At 38.7% G+C, this 27,765-nt stretch overlaps 1 protein-coding gene across 6 annotated transcripts in view; it reads right to left on the minus strand.

Annotated features, from left to right (window-relative positions):
* Positions 1-27,765, minus strand: part of ralgapa2 (Ral GTPase activating protein catalytic subunit alpha 2) — a 585,975-nt gene that overhangs the window by 95,969 nt on the left and 462,241 nt on the right. For all 6 annotated transcript variants that reach the window (XM_043696530.1, XM_043696529.1, XM_043696527.1 and 3 more), the window contains one exon: positions 11,332-11,453. In XM_043696530.1, coding sequence (XP_043552465.1) covers positions 11,332-11,453 — 122 coding nt within the window. The remainder of the gene's footprint in view (positions 1-11,331; positions 11,454-27,765) is intronic.

A 27,765-nucleotide genomic window follows, 5' to 3' on the forward strand; every position in this document is an offset into this window, starting at 1 on the left:
CTACAGCGGACAGCTGAAACAGACAACCGGAAGCGGCAGGGACAGGCCACTATAAATGCTGGAGGAAACACCACAGGAGCGCTTCACAGGAGGCTCCCAAGCACTGAGGATGTCACCTAGACAGGGGACAAAACGTTTGCAACAAAAACTTCCAGCTTGGCGAACAGAACCACAGCAATGAACAGCCAAGTTTCTGGTATCGAGACTGGCTCTAATGCAACGAGAGGAATGTCGGGTTCCAAGAGATCAATTGTGTTAGGGGATTCTGTAGTCCGAGGTACAGACAGACGTTTCAGCAGTGAAAAATCAGAATGGTGTGTTGCTTCCCTGGTCCCAGGATCAAGGATGTTTCAGAGAGGGTGCAGAATGTTCTCACGGGGGAGGAGGGACCAGCAAGAGGTCATAATCTACATTGGAACCAAAGACATAGAAAGGGAAAAGGTTGAAATTTTGAAGGGAGATTACAGAGAGTTAGGCAGGAATTTAAAAAGGAGGTCCTTGAAAGTAGTAATATCTGGATTACTCCCAGTGCTACGAGCTAGTGAGGGCAGGAATAGGAGGATAGAGCAGATGAATGCATGGCTGAGGAGCTGGTGTATGGGAGAAGGATTCACGTTTTTGGATCATTGGAATCTCTTTTGGGGTAGAAGCGACCTGTACAAGAAGGACTGATTGTACCTAAATTGGAAGGTGACTAATATACTGACAGGGAAACTTGCTAGAGCTGCTCAGGAGGATTTAAACTAGTAAGGTGGGGGTTGGGACCCAGGGAGATAGTGAGGAAAGACGTCAATCTGAGACTGATACAGTTGAGAACAGAAGCGAGTCAACCAGTCAGGGCAGGCAGGGACAAGGTAGGACTAATGAATTAAACTGCATTTATTTCAATGCAAGGGGCCGAAGAGGGAAGGCAGATGAACTCAGGACATGGTTAGGAACATGGGACTAGGATGTCATAGCAATTACGGAAACATGGCTCAGGGATGGGCAGGACTGGCAGCTTAATGTTCCAGGATACAAATGCTCCAAGAAGGATAGAAAGGGAGGCAAGAGAGGAGAGGGAGTGGCGTTTTTGATAAGGGTTGGAATTTTGATAAGGGAGGATATTTCTGGAAATACATCGAGGGAAGTTATTTGGGTGGAACTGAGAAATAAGAAAGGGATAATCACCTTATTGGGATTGTATTATAGACCTCCTAATAGTCAGCAGGAAATTGAGAAACAAATTTGTAAAGAGATCTCAGCTATCTGTAAGAATAATAGAGTGGTTATGGTAGGGGATTTTAACTTTCCAAACATAGACTGGGACTGCCATAGTGTTAAGGGTTTAGATGGAGAGGAATTTGTTAAGGTGTGTACAAGAACATTTTCTGATTCAGTATGTGGATGTACCTACGAGAGAAGGTGCACAACTTGACCTACTCTTGGGAAATAAGGCAGGGCAGGTGACTGATTGTCAGTGGGGGAGCACTTTGGGGCCAACGACCATAATTCTATTAGATTTAAAATAGTGAGAGAAAAGGATATTCCAGACCTAAAAGTTGAAGTTCTAAATTGGAGAAAGGTCATTTTTGACGGTATTAGGCAAGAACCTTTAAAAGCTGATTGGGGGCAGATGTTCGCAGGCTGGAAAATGGGAAGCCTTCGGAAATGAGATAACAAAAACCTACAGAAAGTATATTCCTGTTCGAGTGAAAGGAAAGGCTGGTAGGTATAGGGAATGCTGAATGACTAAAGAAATTGAGGGTTTGGTTAAGAAAAAGAAGGAAGCATATATAAAGGTATAGACAGGATAGATCGAGTGAATCCTTAGAAGAGTATAAAGGCAGTAGGAGTATACTTGAGGAAAATCAGGAGGGAAAAAAGGGGACATGAGATAGCTTTGGCAAATAGAATAAAGGAGAATCTAAAGGGTTTTTACAAATACGTTAAGGACAAAAGGGTAACTAGGGAGAAAACAGAGCCCCTCAAAGATCAGCAAGGCGGCCTTTGTGTGGAACCGCAGAAAATGGTGGCGAAACTAAACGAGTATTTTGCATCAGTATTTACTGTGGAAAAGGATATGGAAGATATAGACTGTAGGGAAATAGATGGTGACACCTTACAAATTGTCCAAATTACAGAGGAGGAAGTGCTGGATGTCTTGAAACGCATAAAGGTGGATAAATCCCCAGGACCTCATCAGGTGTACCTGAGAACTCTGTGGGAAGCTAGAGAAGTGATTGCTGGGCCTCTTGCTGAGATATTTGTATCATCGATAGTCACAGGTGAGGTGCTGCAAGACTGGACGTTAACTAACGTGGTGCCACTGTTTAAGAAGGGTGGTAAGGACTGAGCCAGGGAACTATAGACCAGTGAGCCTGATGTCGATGGTAGGCAAGTTGTTGGAATGAATCCTGAGGGACAGGATGTACATGTATTTGGAAAGACAAGGACTGATTAGGGATAGTCAACATGGCTTTGTGCATGGGAAATCATATCTCACAAACTTGACTGAGTTTTTTGAAGAAGTAACAAAGAGGATTGATGAGGGTAGAGCGGTGGACGTGATCCATATGGACTTCATTAAGTCTTTCGACAAGGTTCCCCATGGGAGACTGATTAGTAAGGTTAGATCTCAAGAATACAGGGAGAACTTGCCATTTGGATACAGAACTGGCTCAAAGGTAGAAGACAGAGGGTGTAGTGGAAGATTGTTTTTCAGACTGGAGGCCTGTGACCAGTGTAGTGCCACAAGGATTGGTGCTGGGTCCTCTATTTTTTGTCATTTACATAAATGATGTGGATGTGAGAATAAGAGGTACAGTTAGTAAGTTTGCAGATGACACCAAAATTGGAGGTGTAGTGGACAGCAAAGAGGGTTACATCAGATTATAACAGGATCTGGACCAGATGGGCCAATGGGCAGAGGAGTTTAATTCAGATAAATGTGGGGTCCTGCATCTTGGGAAAGCAAATCCTAGCAGGACGTATACACTTAATGGTAAGGTCCTAGGAAGTGTTGCTGAACAAATAGACCTTGAAGTGCAGGTTCATAGCTCCTTGAAAGTGGAGTTGCAGGTAGATAGGAAGGCGGCGTTTGGTATGCTTTCTTTTACTGGTCAGATTATTGAGTACAGGAGAAGGGAGGTCATGTTGCGGCTGTACAGGACATTGGTTAGGCCACTGTTGGAATATTACGTGCAATTCTGGTCTCCTTCCTATTGGAAAGATGTTGTGAAACTTGAAAGGGTTCAGAAAAGATTTACAAGGATGTTGCCAGGGTTGGAGGATTTGAACTATAAAGAGAGGCTGAACAGGCTGGCGCTGATTTCCCTGGAGCGTCGGAAGCTGAGGGGTGACCTTATAGAGGTTTACAAAATTATGAGGGGCATGGATAGGGTAAATGGACAAAGTCTTTTCCCTGGGGTTGGGGAGTCCAGAACTAGAGGGCATTGGTTAAGGGTGGGAGGGGAAAGATATGAGAGACCTGAGGGGCAACTTTTTCACACAGAGGGTGGTGTATGTATGGAATGAGCTGACAGAGGAAGTGCAACATTTAAGAGGTATTTGGATTGTTATATGAATAGGAAGGGTTTGGAGGGATATGGACCGGGTACTGGTAGGTGGGACTAGATTGGGTTGGGATATCTGGTTGGCCTGGGCGGGTTGGACCAAAGGGGTCTGTTTCCATGCTGTATATCTCTATGACTCTGAGTCTCTCCAGGGTCTTCTCCAGCCCATAACTCACCAAACTACAAGCACTTGAAAATGTTCTATTTTCATCGTTCCAACAGTGGTAGCCTGCCTACAGCTGCCTAAGGTCTAATCCTTGGAAATCCCTCTCTAAACCTATACTCCTCTTTACCTCCATTTCCTCCTGAATGCCTATCTTTGACCTGCACAGAACAGTACCCTGAGTAATACCTGCTGTGAATTCCTGGAGCTTAGATGATTTGGCTCCAACAACTACAACCTTCTCCCTGTGTTAAGTATGATTTCAACCAATGGAGAATATTGTTTATTCCTATGGATTTTGAACAGCTGAATGTCCTATTCCTATTTTCTATATTTCTATGAGGCTAGGAAAAGGGGCGTGACTCTGTTAATTAAAGAAGTCATTAACTCAACATAAAAGGATGAACAAAATTCAGGAAACCAAAAATATAGAAGCAGTCCAAATAGAGACAAGGCATGATAAAGGCAAGAGGTCACCCATGGGAGTTATGTACAGGCCCCCTAACAGGAACTATGTGGTAGGTCATGTTATCAAGGAAGAAATAATTGCAGCTTGTCCAAAGGCTACAGCAATTATCCTGAGAGATAATAACTTAAATATAGATTGGAAAAATCAAATGGGAGAAAGTAGTCTAGATTAGGAATTCACTGAATGTTTTCGAGACTGTTTGTTATGGCACCAGAGAGCAGGCCATAGTAGACCTGGTTTTGACCAACAACATAAGATTAATTACTGACCTCACAGTCAAAGCACCACAGGGTAGCATCAACCATCGCATGAATGAATCTTACATACACTTAAGGGAAAGAAGTGCTAGTCCAAGACTACTACTTTGAACTTAAACAAGGTGCAGTGGCAAACATTCCAGATATTGCTGAAAGTGCAGAATAGATACTGTCCAACAAATAAGAAAAATATTAAGGGATAGACCTGCCATCCAAAATACCAAATATAATATTAAAATTAAAAAGGCATATAATTGTGCAAAGATAGGTGGTAGATCAGAAGGACAAAATAGAAAATACAGCATAAAATTTTAAAAAGATTAAATAATAGAAAAAACTAGAGTACAAAAATTAGCCAACAATATTAAAACGGTGGGAAAAGTTTCTTCAGCTCGAACCATAAAGCATGGAAACAGACTGTTTGGTCCATTCAGTGCATGCCAACCATGTTCCCGAATTAAACTAGACACATCTGCCTGCGCTTGGCCCATATTCCTCCAAACATTACTTATCCAAATGTTTTTTAAAACATTCTAACTGTACCCACATCCACCATTTCCTCTGGAAGTTCATTCCACATACGAACCACACTCTGTGCAAAAAGTGGCCTTTATTGTCTTTTTAAAATCTTTCTCCTCTCACCTTAAAAATAGGTCCCCTAGTCTTGAAATCCCCAGCCCTAGGGAAAAGACATGTGCCATTCACCTTATCTATACCCGTCATGATTTTATAAACCTCCATAAGGTCACCCTCAACTTTCTATGTTCCGGTGGAAAACATTCCAGCCTATCCAGCTTTTCCTTCTAAATGAAGTCCTTCATTCCCAGCAACACCCAGATGAATCTTTTCTGAACCCTGTCTATCTTAATAGTCTTCCTATAACCGGGAGAACAGGACACACTACTCCAGAACAGGCCTCACCAACATCCTGTACAACATCAACACGATGTCCTAACTCCTACATTCAAAGGTCTGAGTAATGAAGGCAAGCATACTAAACATCTCCTTGTTTACATGTGACGCAAATTTCAAAGAATTACAGACATGAAGCTCTCGGTCTTTCTGTTCTATAGCACTAGCAAAGTCCCTACTTTTAACTGAATAAGTTCTGCTTTGTTTGTTTTACCAAAATGCAATATCTCACATTCATCCAAATTAAACTCCATCTGCCACTCTTCATCTTGCTGACCCAATTCATCAAGATCTCTTTGTAGTCTTAAGTATCCTTCTTCACTGTCCAATATACCACCAATTTTGATGCCATCCGCAACCTTACTAACTATGTCTTTTATATTCTTAATTAAGTCATTTATATAAATGACAAACTAAAGTGGACCCAGCGCCAATCCCTGTGGAACACTGCTGGTCACAGGCCTCCAATCCAAAAAACAATTCCCCATCGCGCTCTATCTCCTGTCGTTAAGCCAATTTTGTATCCAATTGGCAAGCTCACCATGAATTCCATGTGATCTAACTTTGCTAATTACTCTACCATGTGGAACTTTGTCAAAAGATTTATTAAAGTCCAAGGAAACAAAACCCACCGCTCTGTTTTCAATTTTCTTGGTTACTTCCTCAAAGAACTCAACCAAGTTTGTGAGACATGATTTCCCTTGCACAAACTATGCTGGCTCTGCCTAATCATTCCTTGTCTCTCCAAATGCAGATAATTCCCTCTTTCAGAATTACCTTCAACAGCTTACCCACCACTGAAGTCAGACTCACAGGCGTTTAGTTCGCAAACTTCTCCTTACATCCCTTCTTAAACAAAAGCTCAACCAGTAGCCACTCTCCAGTCATCTAGCACCTCATCCTTATCAAAGATGACAAATATTTCTGCTAGGGACATCGCAATTTCCTCCCTAACGTCCCACAACTTCCTGGGTTTAATGACATCAGGTCCTGGAGATTTTTCCACTTCTATGTTTTCTACACCTTCATCACTTGCTCTTCTTCAATGTGAACTGTTTTCAAAACATCAATATTTATTTCCCTGATTTCTCTTGCCTCCACATCTTTCTCCACAGTAAAAGGCAACCCTAAATATTCATTTAATATCTCTCCCATTTCCCGAAGTTCAACACAAAGATGACCTCTTTGATCTTTAAGGGGCCCAACTCACTCTCTCTTGCTAGCTGTTCGCTTGCTCTTAATGTATTTGTAGAATCTCTTTGGATTATCCTTAACTTTTCATGTCACGGCTATCTCATATTCCCTCGCTGCCTTTTTGACCTCCCTCTTAAGAATGCTTCTACACTGTTTATACTGTTTCAGAGATTTATTTGACTCCAGTTGTCTATATCAAATACATGATTCTTTTTATTCTTGACAAGAGCCTCAACATCCTTACTCATCCAGCCTTACCTTTCACTTTAACAGGAACATAATGATTCTGAACTCATGATCACACTTTTGAAAGCCTCACACTTATCGTATGTCTCTTCACCTGCAAACAATCTACTCCAATAAACTTTTGAAAGTTTGTGCCTCATACCATTAAAATTTGCCTTACTCTAATGAAAAACCTTAATTTTTATGGAAAGCTTATCCTTTTCCATAACTATCTCAAAGGTAACAGAATTATGATCACTAGACCCAAAGTGTTCCCCTACTATCACTTTCCCTGCTTTATTATGTTTAGGTTTTGCTCCTGGCACATTAGGTACATTCCCATGAGGGTGAAAGGTAGGATAACCAATGCCAAGACTGTCTGAAGGAGGAAACCGATGGAGATAAAAACAAAGTAGATAGTGTATTTGTTTGACAGATGTAAGGTTTATAATAGTGAGAATTGGGCTTAATATATAAAGCTCAGGTGGGAAGAGAAAAAAAAGCTAAAGAAGCTGAGAGAATATGAAGAGACTGGAGCTATCAAAGAGAATTTAAATGACTTCCATCGGGATATAACTGATAAACAGGATGGTAAAAGAGGAGGTAGATCCTGTGCTGCAGGAGATAGCATTCTTGCCTCTTAGCTAGAAGCAACAGGTTTTTCTCCCGATCTCGGACTTGATGGCCTTATATATCAGGTTCATAAAAACTTAGCAGGTTGATTATCAAGTTGTAAATGCTTCCAAAATGCCAACAGCTGGCAGGATGAACAGGAGTGTTTCCTGGCCAAGTACCCAATGTGAAGTAATGCCTTTCAGGCTACAGCCACTCATGAGACTAGTGACCTAATCCAGGAAAAAATAGCTACTGAAACAGGTATTAAGCATATCCTTTCTCAGCCTTGTACTGCATTCTACACAGGAAGAGAAATAAAGAGGAAAAGGTTAATTGGGGTCTATTAGAGACCAAAAAGAAGAGTGACACATAGGTGGAGAGGGCATGACTGAGGCTGTAATGCCAGACCAGATATCAAATTTGTGTGTGACAATATTCTGCCTTTAACTGATGTTCTGGCCTGTTTCTCTTGAAGAGGGATGTTGTCACCATGGTGCTGACATGTATACTTCAGAAGCAATTGGTAAACAGCTGTGAATTCCTTCAGTTCTTTTTCATAAGACAAAAGAAACATGACTGGGTGGAGTCAGGCACTCACAACCCAGGGCTTTAGCTATGCTTTCAATTGCAGTTTGCTGTTGAAACTGATAGATACATCAGCAGCAAAAAGCTTGAGTTCTCCCTTTGCTGCTTGATTGATTCTTTCAGTGTTCCTGTGTCCTGGTGTGGAGAGGAGATAGCCCTTCAGGAAAATCTGGTTAACTACATTTGCCTTTTTGAAGGGTGTACTTATGGGATGCTGTTACATTGAACAGTTAATGATTAGTCATTAAATAATATATTATTTAAGTATTTCAATGGAGCTAAAGTTATGCCAATGTTTTCTGTTTGTATTTTAGCTGTGTTGTAACAATAAAGTGTATTTTGTTTAAAGCTAGTCGTGGACCAATCAAAAGATCTGGACACAGCGCCTTACACTTGCCTTTAACTAAATGAAAGTTAGGGTCTGGGTTACCTCCTCGAGATATATGAGGTGGTTTGGTCTGTCATAACATATGTTAACTTTCTGGTCCCCAGCAGAATGCAAGTAGACCAAGTAAGAGATTCCGGTACTCACTAAGAGATAAAGTTTTAAAATTTGAAGATTTTAACAAATCACAATGGAGTTTACTACACATGGTTAGAACAAGAATATCATTGAAAATATGTGTAGACAATTTCTGTTCCAACACTCAATTAGAATTACCTAGAGTTATGTATGTGTGATACATTCACTGTGGTTGAACACTTCACAAAGCACATCAAATAGCAAATGCACACAAGACAGATCCCATGGATTTTTCAGTAACCCCTCAGATATTAGAGAGGCAGTTGTTGATGGCAATGTGACTGATGTGCTATACATGGGCTTGCAAAAAACATTTTATAACATGCCATGTGAGAGGCTTTTTAGCAGATTTTAGTAGTTATGGACGAAAAGCAAATGTGGAACCATGAATATGAAGTTGGCTACGTGACATGAAATACAGAGTATAAATGAACTATTGTTTTTTGGACTGAAGGAGTTATATGAGGAGGTTCCCCTGGAATTGGTAGTAAGGACCACTGCTTTTCTTGATCAAATAATAAAATGGACTTCAATATGCTGGGCATAATTCCAAAATTTAAGATGGTTCACAACATGAAATTATTGTGAACAAGACGGCATGGACAGGCTAGTGGAAAAGGTAACAGGTTAAAATTAATACAAAATATAGTGATATATTTTGGTCAGAGGTAACAAGACAGACACAAAATAAACGAAAAACTTTTGAAGAAGATACAGTAGCTATTTCTTGAAGCTCGTAGGACAGATTGAAAAAGTGATAATTAAGGCATATGGTTTCTTGGCTTTATAAATAGAAGGATAGAGTACAAAAGCAAAGCAGCTATCATGAATGTTTAACACTAGTTCAGCCTCAACTCATCATGTTCAATCTGGGTATGACATTTTAGGAAGGATGGGAAGGCATTAAGAGAAAACACTGCAAAAAATTAGGAGAATGGACTTGTGTTATGTCGACAGATTGGAGAATCTGGGAATGCTCTCTTTCGAGAAGATGGGACAAGTTTGTTAGGGGTGTTTAATATCATGACAGTCCTGGACTTAGTAAATTGGGAGAACCGTGTGGTAGCAATTCAGTTGTGGTTTACAAAATTAAATTGGATAATTCTCTGAATAGAAAATATCTGCAGGAGTGCAGGAAAAGCAGACAAATTTGAATAGCCGAACTGCACTCACAAGGAGCTTGCACAGACATGACAGGTCAAATGGCCTCCTTCTATGCTTTAACAGTTTAGTTCCGTCTTTCTGGACAAAGAAGAGATTGAGGGACATAGTGTTAGTTTAGTAAAATCAACTGAAAGGATTGATCTTGCTGGGTCAGATTGTCCTTTCATGTCCTTAGAATACTTCTACCAAAATTAAGAATGCAATTAAGACAATAAACTAACCCATAATGGAGGATATTTTTCTCTTTTGGTTTTCCCAACTTAATTTGTCCACAACATCCATGATTCTGCTAGATGACATCTTGCAAACCTCCTGACAATGTTCTCTAAAGAGAGCAATCCCAGATTATCCAATCTACCTACATAACTCAAGTCCACTAAATCCATTCTCTTAATTATTTTACTGTATCTTCCCATTCATCCTAAAATGTCATATCCAGACTGGACATGATAAGTTGAAGCTGAACTAGTGTTTTATAAATACTCATAACAGCTGTCTTGTCTTTGTACTCTATCCTTTTATTTATAAAGCCAAGAACCCACATGCTTTTTTTAATCACTTTTTCAATCTGTCCTACCAGCTTCAACTAAATGCTACTGTATCTTTTTCAAAATTCTTTCCTTCATTTTGTATAGTCTTTCTTCTTATCTCTGACCAAACCATATCACTATTACCTGTCACCTTTCCCCACCAGCCTGTTCACGTCTTCTTGAATTCGATCACTATCTTCATAGTTCACAATAATTTCAAGTTATGTGCCAACTGTAAATTTTGAAATTGTGCTCAGCATATCCAAGTTTACAACATAGAAGACTTAAACATTTGTCATGTGACAAGTATAGTAAGCTTTATAAAATCATCTTAATGAATGGTAACATGTAAACCAATTGGCAAACACTTTCACTGATCTAACTGATTCGACAATACACTATAAGCAAACTGAACATCACTTAACAAAACCTTTGACATATTTGTTATATTTTTTTTCCACTGGCAAACCTCTTACCACATTCAGTTGAAGCTTCACTCTGATATTTTGTGAAAAGAATGACTGGATTGTTTGCAACCTAATATACCATAATCTGGAATAGAATTCAACTCTATGATGCAGATTTCTCAGAGGATATATTTACAATTGCTCATGAAAATTTCAGCATTAAAACATACAGTCAATGCAGCCTAATAACCATTTATGACTACTTTCAGTGATCTTAGTTCTTTAGAATGGACTTATGCAATTTTTTCGGATTCTGGGGCATTACAACTCAACCTTACAAACAGCTGCAGCATCAACATGGAACATCAACAACTTCTGTGCTGCAGGAGCCTTTTCCCTCAATTGAGCACTAATTTGGGTAAGATCCTGCATAGCATATTCAATGCACAGTAAGCAATCTGCATCCTTCACTCAGTGTGAAGACATTATTTTGAGCAAGTTCATTAACCTAGCTGGATTGGAAGGTTAACTAGCTAACTGAGAGAAAAGGCTTGAAACTGGATAAAGGAACAGCTTTGATACAAAAAATTTAAATGAGCACCTTTATTCCTTTTGATATTCATTAGTTTATTATAAGGAAGAAAGATGGTCTTGAATTTGTAAGCATTTATCTGCAGAAAATGGGTGTACATCTGTCACTGAAGTGCTCCATAAAAGAATAATATCGACTTACCCATGTTACTAAGCGAGTAGCTTGGGGATGGAGAGAAGACTTGAGCTGCAAAATCTTCAAATGTCAGGATCTCTTTGTGTTGCTGAACTATTGCTTCAACGTACTGAGCTCTTTCTTCATAACTGTATGACTGGTTAAAGAAATTGCCACAGACATAGTTTGATAAACATATTAAAGGTCCTTTGCAATACTTGAAAAGGCCTAATCACCACCTGTATTTCTAACTGTCAAAAAGTGCGCGATGTTTATTCCACAAAATTTGATAGTTTCAGAACTTTCCGTAAATTCCAAATGTCCTATGAAATCAAGAATTCTAACAACTTGCATTCTAAATGAAAACTGCTGGTGACCTCTGTGTATATAATGTATACAGTCATTAGCAGTTATAGTTATTGGCAGTTTCTCCATGAGAATGTGTTTTCATATATTTAAATGGAAATAAATAATTCAATCCTGTTGAAGGAACAGATTCCAGCATAATATGACAGATGGCTCCAATAAAATTTAACATTTTTAGATTGCAATCTACTTGCTGTTGCATACTTCAACAGAATTTAACAGTTTAAAAAAAAACAGGGAAATAGAAAACATAAGTCAAAGCTTCGCTATTATTTTTCTCCTATTACATGTGGTCAACTTGCAATCAGAGCAGTCCCAGGTGTAGAAATCTTCTGAATGGACCAGCCATTACATTTTGAACATAGCTCTCCCTGCAACTTGTTGTAAAACTTTGGATCAATCAAAACCATTTAAGAATGCTTCAACATAAACACTTTGGAAGATGTCACTGTACTGCACCACTGTATTCAATTTCAGCCGTGTCACAGTTAATAATCAGCACATGCCAGGCCTGCCACAAATTATTATTTAAGAACAGGAGTTCCAGCAGCAAAATAAAACACCGTACAAGAAATATACTCTGTCAAAAATCTGATTACATTATCTGCAGTAAAACACTACTAAATTGCTTTCCTATGACCGGGATAAAACATAGAACTGGCACAGTAATCAAAAAACAGTCACCAATAACTTATAAGTGTGACAGGGTTCAACAACCTGCCAGCTGCCCTAATAGGACCCCTGCTTGTAGCTGCTTTTCATGATACATTGTGGAGAGCTTTTATTTTCTTCTTTGTGTAAAGTTTCCTCCTCTACTGAAGCAGTAAAAATTACAGTTATAAATCACATACAGAATCCTGGCCCCTTGTAAAGCTGGATGTTGTCTTTAATTCTCCCTCGGAAAGTCAAGCTGATGTAGCAACTTGGAAGCGCTCAAGTCAAAATTGGAACACATAAAAGAACATATTAAAAAAAGTCTACAAATGGAGAAATTGGGTTAACTGATATTTTAAAACTATTTACTGCAGCTTTAGTGTGAAATAATATACAAAAACAACATCTCTGCACGTACACTTGGTTTGGCTTGGAGATAGTGAGAAGAAGGTTGGGTTAGTGGTGAGAAAGGAAGATACTTATAAAATTTAGGATATGCGCATTCCAGAATTTTACAGACATAAAATGGAAAGTTATGAAAAATATTTAAACATGAGCAAACAAAAAAGGAAGTTATCTCTCCAAATTATTTAAATTGCTGTTCATGGTTGGTCAGCATATAGTACGATTTATATCATTCTCTAAATTTAAACTCGTGTGCCCACTATTTAATGCTAGAATTGAAATACGGACCAGAGTTTATTTACTGCTGGCCTTTCTCTTTGACTTAAATTCTGATGACCCTAGTTAATGAATAGCCCGCTTAATTTGCTAAGAGCAAAGGCACACATTCTCTGTCAATTCTTCAGGGACCAACTGATGCCATTCACAAGTCATTAGAAGTCGTCTTTTCCTGAAATACATACAGGCTGTTGCTAGGCCTCCCTATTCCATATTGCCACAGCAAGCCACTGGCCTCGTCAACAGCAGGCTGTTGGGCTGGTGTGTCCGTCTGGCGAACAGGCGCTTTGACACTAAGCTGGCACGTGCTGGCGCAGCAGGAGCAGGCTTGGGCGTGACAAATTGTTGAAAGAGCTGAGCTAAAGTTGAGGCCGGGAGCCACCTGAGCCTCAGGCCCTCTATGGGCCTGTCATCAGTCGCCAATTCATTGCTTGGCCAATAGTCTGTAGTCAGCTTCTGGGCTCAGTTTAAACAAGGCAAAAACAATATAAAGCCCTTTCAGGCGATAGCTAATAACACCCTGCTGTTTAATGAAAGGGCCTGCATAACTAACACGTAAGCATACAACGCAGCACACAACTGCTAACAAAACAGAGACATTCACTAAATAATGTATGCAAAGACAGTAAGACTAGGGCCTCCAAATTAACGTAGACCCAAATGATCCAGTACAATAGCCAGTTCACTTATGAAGGCAAGCAGGCAGCCAGTAATACAGACCGTGACAACATGCATCAAGTTTGGAAGGAGGCAGCAGGAATAATGATAGCTCACTGCATGTATTAGGATTTTACTGACTGTATGTTTTAACCCTGAATGGTTACTACACTATTTGTACTGTGCAAAGGTTCCTGCTTATTAACTTTTTTAACACTTCAATTCAAAGTTATGGCAAATTACTACCTAAGTTGAGCATTTTGATTTGTAATAAATATATGTTCATGTTAAGTGAAGCTGACAGATGATGATCAAAATCATTTCAAATTAATGTTCTTGCTTAATATTATTAAACCTTGTGATATCTTTGAATTTTACATAAAACTGCAAAAAAAGGCTAGATTTTTTATGTTCTGTAGATAGGGGTTCAGTTTACAAGTTCTCCAGTATTGGTCGTTAGCATTAAAGGCAATTATCTTTCTGAAAAGAGATAGGCAGATTACTACAAGCATAAAAAGGAATAACAAACCAGTTAATGTTCACATTTATATAGAATGACCATCATTTAAGATGCCCTAGAAACAGAAATTCTACACATGAAGAATGTTAAAGATTTGATATAAATTAGCTATCTCTTTAAGATAACCCAAGTGAATTTTACAAAATTAATGACCAAATATCAGAGGGAAAATTCCTTTACAATTCAATTAAATCCTTATGTTGCAGTTCACAGGCTAACACAGAACGAAAAATGCACATCACATGTTCATTGCCACAGCAACTGATGTCACCAAGAATGAGTCACTTTGAAAGTAAGTACATTAGAAAAGGCTGTAAACATACAGCCTTGCAAAACCGGCCACTTAATGAGAAACGCATTATAAACATTACCTCAGCAAAGAGAAAAAAACCCAGTAAAATTAAGGAAGGCACTTGGAACAGTTTCGCTCCAGTCTCATTAAAAATTGAACTCTCTAAAAATTGGTGCAACACAATAAAACAAATCAACAAAGCCCAAAAGGTAAATAAAGCCATATGGTCCTCTATTATCATAAATTCTACATGACTGCGATTGAGATTACTTGACTAAATATTGACTGAAGCTAAAACAGACACGATTTCCGTAGATAGGATACAACTACGTAGAAAAATTGTCTGCAATGTAACTAACTAGATAAAACAGTGCAATAAATTTATCTGAAACAATGTTTCCTGAAATGGAGTCTTCTATTAAAGATGGATTAGCTTAGTCATGTGTCAAATGACAGCTAAACCTTTGTAACAATGGAAATTGTTGATGTTTGCCTCTCCAAAAGAAATTATCCTGCAAGGTAACTAAATTAAATCCAACACAGTGACATTATTTATTCTGTTTCAGATAATTCTGAATAATGCATATGACTAATAAATTATTATTTTTCATTATGGACCAGAAGGACCCAGGTTCAGTCCCTCATTTGTACTAAATTGTCACTGTTGAGGTGACAATAGGCTTGCTATAATTGGGCTGGAAGGAGAAAAGAATTATTCAGGACTTGAGACTGCTATAACCCAACAAAGGATTCCTGCATTTCGCTCTGCTTGAGATGTTATATTGCAACGTAATACAATACAGTGACACTGAAAATAATTAAAGCTAGAAAATATCAAGTTTTTCTGATCAAAGACCAATTCTTCCTCTAATAAATAAACAAATAATCCTACTTCTAAACAGCTCATATGAAAAAAACCTATGGTAGACATTTTTCATTTATGAATGCTCAGATGAATATTAGATGATTACAAGTAAACACAGTAGTTTCTTTACAACTCTGGTCTGTGTTTAATGTGTCACTGCAAAGAATGTTTGGCAACATACTGCAAGGATCCATTCAATTTGGCAACCAATTACCGTAAATAAGTTAATCCTTGGGGACTACACTTTTGCTTTGGTAAAATATAAATTCTGGATTGTAAGGGGCAAAGTCTGTTTGTGAGGCCCACTGTTAAATCACCAAGAAAGAAAACAGCTTGACAGAAGTAACGTAAAACCTTTTCAGGATGAGGTTAACTAGCACCTGCAAACCTGCTTAACAGAAATTGAAGCTTTCAGCAAAGATTTGGAGGGAGAAAAGGTAACTGTTTTAAAAAAATCCCGAAATGTCCAACTAAGAGAAAGATAATATACTTCTCAAAGCATTAAATAACCATAACATTCCAAAAGAGTAGAATACTCAGTGATTTGAAATGCACCAAGAGGTTTTAACCTATAAACAAACAGTAGAAATATTGAGATGATAACAATGAAGAAATCTTGTTGCAATATATGGCTGATTGGCACATTTTTTTCAATTTTCAACAGAGTTGCAGAATGTAATTCAAACAAATTTGGCGTGACTAGAAACATCCATGTGTATTTTATTTACATGGATTTAATTGGAAACAACCAGAGTTTATGCATCTGATTAATTATGATCTCCAAAGAAATCCTGTGTGACCAGTTAAGCCCTGGGTTCCAATTAATGATCGGCATATATTTTAGAGATGTGCTTCCGTTGGGAACAAATTAACCTGTGTTGCTAATATGCATATTTGAATAGGTGGTCACAGTGTGACAAGATAAATGTCAGTTTCCAAGACCAAAAAATTCCAAACAGAGAACAAAAAGTAGAACAGAACCTCTTAAATGCAATTCTCATTTTGTGCGTTAGCTACTTTTACCAGGCTTGGACATATGAATCAACTTGCAGGTCAGCATAACCTTTGAATGCTGAATTGCCCATCTAACTACAGTGGGCACCAATGCCATTCTGTACAGACACTTGCAATTTACTTGGATGACAATTGACAGCACAGCTTATAGCTGACAGGAAACGATTCTCAGTCCTGTGATCATTGGATGAACCAATACTGAATTTGCGGCAATTTGTCATTCATCTTTTCACTAAAAAAATGTAAAACAAACCTGCATCCCCAAAGCTGACAAGGCCCTTCCCTCTCCTAAAACTATTCAGAAGGAAGCTTGTAGAGGCTTATTCTTGGGGAAAGCACGGTCAATTTCTTATGATTATTTTTGAACTATGAAGTATTTTCCTTGTAGCTAGATTATGGAAAAATCTTTTGCTCTCATGCTTTCCCTCAATTGCATTAATGTCTGTACATTTCAGAGGGTGAAGGGCTTATTAAGGAAAAGAAAGAAAACTTCTTCAGTAAAGTTTACAGCACACACTTTACCTGGCTTATCTTGAACACCACAGATAGTTACTCTCATTGCCCTAACTCAATGTTTTTTTCTTGTTTGTTTTTAAGGCAGATATTAGATTACTTTACAGTGTGGAAACAGGCCTTTCGGCCCAACAAGTCTACACCGACCTGCCGAAGTGCATACCACCCATACCCCTACATTTACCCCTTACCTAACACTACGGACAATTTAGCATGGCCAATTCACCTGACCTGCACATCTTTGGACTGTGGGAGGAAACCGGAGCACCCGGAGGAAACCCACGCAAACACGGGGAGAATGTGCAAACTCCACACAGTCAGTCTCCTGAGGCGGGAATTGAACCCGGGTCTCTGGTGCTGTGAGGTAGCAGTGCTAACCACTGTGCTACCGTGCCGCCCTGATATAATGTTATTAATACAGGAATGGAGGCGGCAGGCTAACAAACAGGAGGTCTTGACAAGTTCTGTGAAAGGCTAGCCTTTCTGTCAAAAATAAAAGAAATCTAACAAGTGGTATTTATTGTAAGTTGTAGCTTGTTAGTTTGTGGAATGGTCTACACTTGTCACAGTTATAGCTCTGCTAGAGCCTGCAGACTCAAAACCTAAAATTGTCAGAGATTCAGACCACCCATGAAAAACAGAAACTTGACAATATAGTTTCATTTGGTTTCTGCTCAATTAGAGTTGGCTCCCAGGCCTAACTTGAATCGTCTTAGAAAGGAGGTTACTTGAAAGCCACAGTACCAGATCTCTGCTCTCCCTTCCTACTTTCGGGATTTCCCAATGGAGACACAAAATCGGCTAGCCTATATAAATATACCATAACAGTACATAAATATGAAATATATATCATTCAACATATCTCATGGCATTTGTACAATATGATGCAGGGAATAAAGATGCCCAGAAACCCCTGAAATCCAATATTGTTTTGGGTGTTTGCATTTTGGATGGTTGACAGGTAATTTGCATTTCAAAGGTTGAGAAAGACTTGCTCATCATGGTGAAATTGATTGCATGGGCAACAGAACTTTATAAAACCTTGTTAAAGCAAGAGCTGGTTGGGTATCAGAAATATTAGTTGGCACCACCACTTGGTGGAAACTCCAGTAGAAGCCAGAAAGCTGGGCAAGAAAATGTAATGATCTTGACCCCAAAAACCTGGAAACAAGAGCACAGCCTTATGGCAGATGATGTGATGGATTCAGCAACAGAAAATTTAAGATCTTAGTTCCACACTAAGCATGTACGCTTTAAAAAGAATCCATGGTGTCAAGTAAAAGGATTTGTGCTCATGACTAACTTTTTAAAGATTAGCAGCTGTTATTACAGTTCTTTATATTTTCTGATCCCATGACTGAAATTGTTGTTGCATGCATGCAGATTAGTATGCTCTCATCTGTTTAGGCTGTTATTTTAAGAACATGAAAAAAATGATATAATAAACAGTAATGTTTCATGGGTAAAATGGTAGGGAAGGTGGACTTGAAAAGGACAAGAAAGGATGGCAAAAGAAAGAATGAGGATAACAGAGAACTAAGCTCAACTGCTAAGTGACACCCAATTGGGAGATGGGAAGACATTTTCAGGTGAGATCTAGGACCAAATTACTGCAGCTGCGAGAATCTCTCCTGAAAACAAAAAATGCTGTAAATCACAATGGGTCAGGAATAATGAAAGGCTTATGCCCGAAACATTGATTCTCCTGCTGCTCAGATGCTGCCTGACCTGTTGTGCTTTTCCAACACCACACTCTCAACTCTGATCTCCAGCATCTGCAGTCCACTTTCTCCTAGGCCAAATACAATGACAATCATCATCCTAATTTGACTTAATGGTGACATGCCCAATGTTGGGTGATGTGGATCTCATTGGATTTTTGCTCAAATGGTTTGTGCTTATTGTGAGGATTACATGCGCACTGTTTGATGATAGAGTAATGCAGTGGAAAGCTCTGTGGAGTGACATCACCTCAATGTTTATGTGATGGAAGTGGGGGTGGGATGGATATATATAAAACAGTAATAAATAAAATATAAAATGAGAGAGAGAGAGTTAGAGCATTTGTATGGAGTATATGAACAACTGGACTAGTAATGGGACTTTTGATCAACTTGTCACATTGCTGTATTTTCTACAACATGGACTACACTTCAAAAGTGTCAACTCAGAATGATCTGACGACATTAAAGGTATTTCTTAAATGCATGTCTTTTACCTTTTTCAAAACATTTCCACAAACGTACAATAGTTTGGATACTTTTATTTCCTTTTGTGCTTTCTATTCGGATGGTATAGTTGATTGCAAAATTCAAAACATTACACACTCCTCAAATAGAGTCACAGAGTCATAGAGATGTACACCACAGAAAAGGACGCTTCCGTCCAACTCGTCCATGCTGACCACATATCCCAACCCCAACTAGTCACACCTGCCAGCACCCGGCCTATATACCTCCAAACCCTTCCTATTCGTATACCCATCCAGATGCCTTTTAAATGTTGCAGTCGTACTAGCCTCCACTTCCTCTGTCAGCTCATTTCGTACACGTACCACCCTTTGCGTGGAATAGTTGCCCCGGAGGTCTCTTTCCCCTCTCACCCTAAACCTATGCTCCCTTGTTCTGAACTCCCCGACCCCAGGGAAGGGACTTTGTCTGTTCGTCCGATCCATGCGCCTCATGATTTTATAAGGTCATCCCTTAGCCTCTGATGCTCCAGGAAAAACAACCCTAGCCTATTCAACCACTCCCTATAGCTCAAATCCTCCAACCCTGGCAACATCCTTGTAAATCTTTTCTGAACCCTTTCAAGTTTCACAACATCCCTCCGATAGGAAGGAGACCAGAACTGCACACAATATTCCAACAGTGGCCTAACCAATGTCCTGTACAGCCGCAACATGACCTCCCAACTCCTGTACTCAATACTCTGACCAATAAAAGAAAGCATACCAAACACCACCTTCACTATCCTATCTACCTACAACTCCACTTTCAAGGAGCTATGAACCTGCACTCCAAGATCTTTTTGTTCAGCGACACTCCCTAGGACCTGACCATTAAGTGCATAAGTCCTGCTAAGAATTGCTTTCTCAAAATGCAGCACCGCGTATTTATCTAAATTAAACTCAATCTGCCACTTCTCAGCCCGTTGGCCCATCTGATCAAAATCCCGTTGTCATCTGAGGTAACCTTCTTCACTGACCACTACACCTCCAATTTTGGTGTCATCTGGAAACTTACTAACTATACCCCTTATTCTCACATCCAAATCATTTATGTAAATGACAAAAAGTAGTGGACCCAGCACCGATCCTTGTGGCCCTCCACTGGTCACAGGCCTCCAGTCTGAAAAACAACCCTCCACCACCACCACCCTTTGAGCCAGTTCTGTATCCAAATGGCTAGTTCTCCCTGTATTCTGTGATATCTAACCTTGCTAACCAGTCTCCCATGGGAAACCTTGTCGAACATCTTACTGAAGTCCATATGGATCACATGCACAGCTTTGCCCTCATCAATCCTCTTTGTTACTTCTTCTAAAAACTCAATCAAGCTTGTGAGACATGATTTCCCACGCACAAAGCCAGGTTGACTATCCCTAATCAGTCCTTGCCTTTCCAAATACATGTACATCCTGTCCCTCAGGATTCCCTCCAACAACTTGCCCACCGTCATCTTCAGGCTCACTGGTCTATAGTTCCCTGGCTTGTCCTTACCACCCTTAAATAGTGGCACCACGTTAGCCAACCTCCAGTCTTCAGGCACCTGACCTGTGACTATCAATAATACAAATATCTCAGTAAGGGGCCCAGCAATCACTTCCCTAGCTTCCCAGAGTCCTACAGTACACCTGATGAGGTCCTGGGGATTTATCCACTTTTGTGGTTCAAGCCATCCAGCACTTCCTCCTCTATAATATGGACATTTTTCAAGATGTCACCATCTATTTCCCCATATTCTATTTCTTCCACGTCCTTTTCCACAGTAAACACTAATGCAAAATACTTGATTAGTATCTCCCTCATCTCCTGCGGTTCTGCACAAAGGCCGCCTTGCTGATCTTTGAGGGGCCCTATTCTCTCCCGAGTTACCCTTTTGTCCTTAATGTATTTGTAAAAACCCTTTGGATTCTCCTTAAATTTATTGGCCAAAGCTATCTCATGACCCCTTTTTGTCCTCCTGATTTCCCTCTTAAGTATACTCCTACTGCCTTTATACTCTTCTAAGGATTGAGTTGATCTATCTTGTCTGTACCTAACATATGCTTCTTTCTTTTTCTTAACCAAACCCTCAATTTCTTTAGTCATCCAACATTCCCTACCAACCTTTCCTTTCACCCAAACAGGAATATACTGTCTCTGGATTCTGGTTATCTCATTTATGAAGGCTTCCCATTTACCTGCGAACATCTGTCCCCAATAAGCATGTGAAGGTTCTTGCCTAATAGCATCAAAATTAGCCTTTGTCCAAATCAGAACTTCAACTTTTAGATCTGGTCTATCCTTTTCCATCACTATTTTAAAACTGGAATTATGGTTGCTGGCCCCAAAGTGCTCCCCAAGCTGACACCTCAGTCACTTACTTGGCCTCATTTCCCAAGAGTAGGTTTTGCAACTTCTCTAGTAGGTACATCCACATACTGAATCAGAAATTTTTCTTGCATACACGGCAGTCTTGCTTTGCAGGCTGTAAGAGAGTTTGGGTGCCTGATTTTACTCTCTTTTTACATTTTTGTTGCTCTTTCATGGGAAAGAAAGTGAACTTATTTTCACTCATTTATATTAATATGTCCAAGGCATGCTTTGCTGCAGAGACTGCCCGTGAACATAATTAGGAATCATTAGGATTACTTGATTGATGGTCACACAAGGTAGGGTGCCATTTGACTTAATGAGTCACATAACGTTACTGTAACAGTTTAACCTACAGGTGCAACACCATTAGAATACTGCAACCATATACCATTTTCAATTTACTAGTTGATGTACCATTGCATTGCACAAGGGGAATCAAAATGCTCAAGTCAAGTAGATTAGCAGCTGGGACAACCAGATCTAGATGAGGGGAAGGGAAAGAATCAAGAAAAGACAGCAAGATTGAATCAGGAAGAGAGGAGGAGGAGGTGAATATTGGAGGAAGCAACAGAGAACATTGTAAAGAGCCATGGCTTAAGCGTCACAATAGAGACTGGAAGAGGAGATATGTGACAGAGAGAATTTACTTTAGCAATTTAATATGTACTAAATTTGAAACTAATGTGAACTCCTTCAGTTATGCGCGCACATTCGTACCGCTTGAAGTTGCATCAGGCCACACCTTAAGTGCATTTTCATTTCTAAGTTGTTGCCAAAATACAGAATACAGTATAAAATTCATTTTAATCAAATCTTCGTACAGGTCTACATTTTGCAATTATTTCAGCATAAATAATAAGAGCCCACAAACGTAAATAAGGGCTAAACAGAAGTGAATTAGGTCAACAAAAGATTACTGAAAAAAGAAGATTGGGACAGACATTTCAGGAAGATCACTTAAATAACCAAATCTCTGAAAACAGTTTCAAAATCATTTCACCAGCACTGTACATCATTGCATAATTGTCATGCTAGGTATTATCCTGAAATGAATGCAAGATTTTCATGGCAGTGATAAAGGCTTAATGCTACTGCATCACAATATTACTTATTCAGCTAGATTAAAAGAAAAGGTTGTTTATAACTGCCACCTTTATACTAATTCACTACTGAAAATTGGCTTCACTTGCCCTGCAACCTATTTACTAATTGGATGCAAACTAATCACAACTGCTAGCTGGATAGTCGCTCCCATTCTCGGCACTGCTATCAGCTAGAACAAATGAATTATAACAATGCCACCAAAAATAGCTAAAACGCTCGTGTACAATGTTCCCGATGAATCAGCATAGGTGCATAAATAACCCAATAGCATGATGTGGTCATTCCAATTCCTGAAACTGAAGAAATTCAATCCTCTCTATTTAGATCTTGCTTATTAATTCTTATTAAATTGCCTTAAGTCTGCAGACCTTGTTTAGAAAGGACTGTTCTTATTATTACTGCTTCACATGTGGATAAGTATTTTAAAAAGTCTGAGACCGATTGCCACCTGCTGCTTGTGATATGTGATATTGATTTAAATTTTATTTGGGACTCAGCAAGGCTTTCATGTTATACAACAACAAGATTTATACTAAGCCTTGGAGATGCGAACAATTACAGCTTTGACCTCTAGTCTGCATGGAATTAGTTGGCTTCAGTCAGAATGACAAAGGTATACGACAAAGGGTCTTGGTGCCTAAATTATTTCTTTCTTTAGTTAACCACTGTGAAAATAACATTCTTCATAAATAAGGTATAAAAATGCTCCTTTTAATTATTATCTCAAATTTTTTTGCCCTCAAAATGAAATTAACTATCCCATTGTCATCAAATATCTGAGGTTGACATGTATCATCATGATCTAATTTCTAAGCCTGAATTCTCGGGGATTTCTGGCCAACTTTGAGAAGTCAGCAGCTTGTGTACAAATGGTTAGAATGTTCCTCATTTTCTTTTTCCCTTTTGGTCTGTTAGGATTTTGTACTGGATAAGAAAGAAGTCAGGATTTTTTTGGTAAGGGAAGAGGTCAATATTTCCAATACCAACCAAAGTACCAAAACTGATTAGTTGGAAATAAACAATGATGAAAGTACCTCTTAAAAACTGAATTCAAAGTTAATTTTTTCAGGGATTTTCCAACATAAGGATTTTTGCCTCAATAATAACAAGCTTTAAATGTAATTTCAAAAATCTCATTTGTTGGCCATAAAATTTGATCTTGTGCCTTTACCACTCGAGACTTCAACTGCAGTCCTTTCTGATCCTCTGAAACACGAGATGGCCAATCTTCACATTTTGCAGATAGACAGAAGTGAACTACACACAATGGCAAAATACCAGTAAAAATGCAAATTATTTATTCAAGTTAAGGCTAAGTGGATGAAGCTTAACTATGTTAAAATATTTTTAATATTAGTAATTAAATAGAATTGTACATTAGATGGATAAAATTCTGTTAACAACCCAAATCTTTTATAGTAGTACTATTATAAGGTATGTGTCCTTTAAAAGAAGAATTTTTTCAATTAATTCGATGTTTATCCCATTTATATCACAGGCACTTATTCTGCTTGCACTAACTTACTACTATCTACTCCTCTCCCTAACCTTCTGAAAAATTTGGATAGCAACAAAAATTAGCAGCACTTTTTAAAGTGTAAGCAAGCATTATAACACCACTTCTATTGATTCGTATTCTAAAAGTCCATTTTTAAAGGGCATCTTATGAATTAAAAAATTGCTTGGTTATGCCAGGCTGGATTTTAGCAGTCCATTGCAGCAAGCAACATGACAACTAGATGACTTACTTGTGGTACAGGCCCTGTCTCCTGTCTCAGTTTCTCCTACTCTCCTGTCAGACAGACTCCCCCCAGTTGCATTGGAGCCCTGAAGGTACTGAAGCAAGACTGCTGCCCAGTGACAGGTTGTCAAATCTGTCTCATTAATGGACCAACTGACACCCATTGTCCCCAAGTCCCTGACAATTTAGGAGCGACTCAGGTCGTGCACATTTCTAGTGCCCTTGGTAAGCCTGCCAGACAAAACCTGATGGGCCTGCAACAGCCTCTTGGGAGTGAGGGATTGGAATGGGCACTATGTGGGGTCTAGCTTTAACAGTGGAGTTATTACTGAAGACCAAATTCCTGCCCTCACCTTAGACATGTCCCTCAACCCACTCTTCTGCGACCTCCATCTCATATTCACTTGCCAGTGGCTTGGGGTTCATTTGCAATTCTGGACACAGTGCTGCCAGCAGCCACCACTTTTGCTGATAGGGTGGCACTGGTAAGCTGCTCTTCTGTGACAGGACCTTTGCTACCAAAGACCTCAGACCCAGGAAAGGACTGACTGTGAACAACTGACTGCTTGGTCAGACTTCCCTACAGAACAAATGGATATTCCCTGCTGGTTCCTTGATCAAACTGGTGAGACAACACTGGCACAATAAAATCCCAGCCACTGTGTGGATACTGAAATTAATGTGTCAATGACAATTGCTCGGTTTTTACCCATTCCTCCTTATGATTGTTTGTCATGTTGTTATAGCTTGCATACTTTGACCTATGAATACACTTCACACTTAGTCAAAAAATACTGAATTTCTTCACCCAATTATACACAGTGATTAAATACTGGCAACTTCAGTATACTGTAGTTGTGGTGCAAACTTCATAAATAGTAATAATATCTGTATACAACCATTCAGTTTGGTGTTTCATTGGCCTATGTGATGTGCTGCATTGTTGCAACGACTTAAGTATCGTTCAAGGAAAGCCTTATGGAATTATTAAACATAGATATTTAATTAGACTACACAAAATTAACTTGATTTGATGTAGAACATGACAAAAAAAATGCATGATGCAGTTTTCCTGTTATCTTTTGTGCTTGTCAAAGGATTTAAGAATGCAGAGCTGTTTTATACCACTAACTACTCAGGAAGTAACATGGCAACTACTTCTTACGACCATCAACATTGTTCCCAGATAAACTCGAATCTCAATAATAATGGAACAAATCTGGATTTTGTTGATATATATAATCCTCAGATGAAACACTGTCTAGAAAACTGTGTTTTAATATACACATTATTGCCACAAGAAACAGTTTATACTGAGGTGACAGTAATACCTCTGTGGGCTATAATCACAAGCAATGAATTTATTCACAACTATTCTGTGCTACTTTGACACTGGATCAAGTTTCTCACCAAAGTATGATTTCTCTCCTCCTACTTTTCCTAATTATGTTTAAAGAAATTCCACTGAGCCAGATCTGTGAATTGCATGTTTTAGTACACTCAATTATGCAATGGAAATGTGCAAAAAACTCATTTCTCACCCAGTATAATACGATATATAGCCGAATACATGATACAATACAATATTGCAATCCTCCATATTCTTCAGACAATACCCAGCAGTAATTCTTACCAACTGGCCATCAGAACGTGCTTTCTCCAGAGTCTTAGCTCCTTTTATCATGCAAGAAATGTATAATGTTACTCAACTGCACCTTTTGAACAAGATCATATAAAGCTAAAGAAAAAAAACTAATACACAAAGACACAAGCTACGTGGTTTTTAAATTTGTAATCCTACCAATGTCAGAATAAGCCTAACAATATCTTGAAGTAAGTATTCACGTATTAAACATTCATATATATCAAACATTTGGCTTGTGAACATGAATTGAGAATGTTAAGTCATTATGTATACTTGGCCATAATATTCATTTCTGGTAAATGGTTGGCACAACTTTAGCGACCAATTGCCTTTGCCTGGGTTACATCAAAAGCTGCAACTTAAACTGGACTACTTTACAAATAACACACTATACAACTACTATTAACTAAATCAGCTACTGAAGAACAAACAACAGAAGAAACGATTTGATTAAAATTAACATAATGCAAAAGTATGCAAGCCAAAATAAAAATTCTTACCAAAAATACCCTTATAATTTTGTAACAAACAAATTAAATGTTTAGCAGGGACAGAATGCTATTCTGCACAGATTAATTGACATTGGTAAAAGGCGCACAGTGCAAGAGGAACCTTGATTATCCGAAAGCCTCGGGCAGGGTGTATTTGAATCAGATAATCGAACGTCCAAATAATCAAATGCCAGATAACATAGTTCAGCCAAGCATCGGGACCTTGCGATTTGTCCGAATATTCCGAAATTCGGATAATCAGATGCCGGATAATCAAGGTCACTAGCTATCTATAAAATGTTAACTGATGGTGTAGTACTCTTTCTTAAAAAAATTCCACTTTGTAAAATGGAACTGACCAACAATTAATGCAAGAATCCACACTTTGCTGTTGAAAGGTAGTGAGATAGAACTAAATATTTTTTACACACATTAGGAGTAATATAAAATTACACCACATATTTGATTCTAATACTAATGAGAGATATTAGTTAATTATGTGAGAGACACAATCAATTTATTCTATGTTGCATCATTTTATACACTGCACACACTTCATACATGGAATATCAGCCATGTCATAATTCTCCTCTGTTCAGCTGACTAAAATGCGATCAGTATATTATAATAAAAATTTTACCTTTTGCTCAAATTAAACTTATTTTACCAAAATTATTGAGATATGAAAATAGTGGAGAATGCACAACTATCAGGTAAGGAGTTTTTTGCTTATACAAACTCGTCCACTCCTATATTATATAATTTTCAATGACTAACTTCCAATTTTACTGCCTGTTTATTTTACATTACAATGCCAATATTTCCTGCAACAATGCATTGTATGCCCTCAATGAGGTGGCTGCTAACCAAAAACAAAGAATTGATGTATAGAATAAATCATGCTCCTGTGAAAGCATTAATAGGCATACCACAGATGCCCATATCCTGCATGGAATGTAGCCCTCCAAGTCATTAGAATGCTGTAAACATCTAATTAATTTCATCAGCTCACAAGCCCTAATGAAGTGTTAACAGCATTGCAGTGGGAGAGTATGTTCAAGAGCATATGGCATTGTGTTCATGTATAGTAAAATAATCCAATTTCCTTTCTAAATCTTTGTTCAACAGGTATTCAATAATATTCTGGATTAGTGGTGCTGGAAGAGCACAGCAGTTCAGGGAGCATCCGAGGAACAGTAAAATCGACGTTTCGGGCAAAAGCACTTCTTCAGGAATAAAGGCAGAGAGCCTGAAGCGTGGATAGATAAGCTAGAGGAGGGTGGGGGTGGAGAAAGTAGCATAGAGTACAATAGGTGGGTGGGGGAGGGGATGAAGGTGA

Source organism: Chiloscyllium plagiosum, chromosome 9, assembly GCF_004010195.1.
Source record: "Chiloscyllium plagiosum isolate BGI_BamShark_2017 chromosome 9, ASM401019v2, whole genome shotgun sequence".
In the NCBI taxonomy this organism is placed as follows: Eukaryota; Metazoa; Chordata; class Chondrichthyes; order Orectolobiformes; family Hemiscylliidae; genus Chiloscyllium; species Chiloscyllium plagiosum.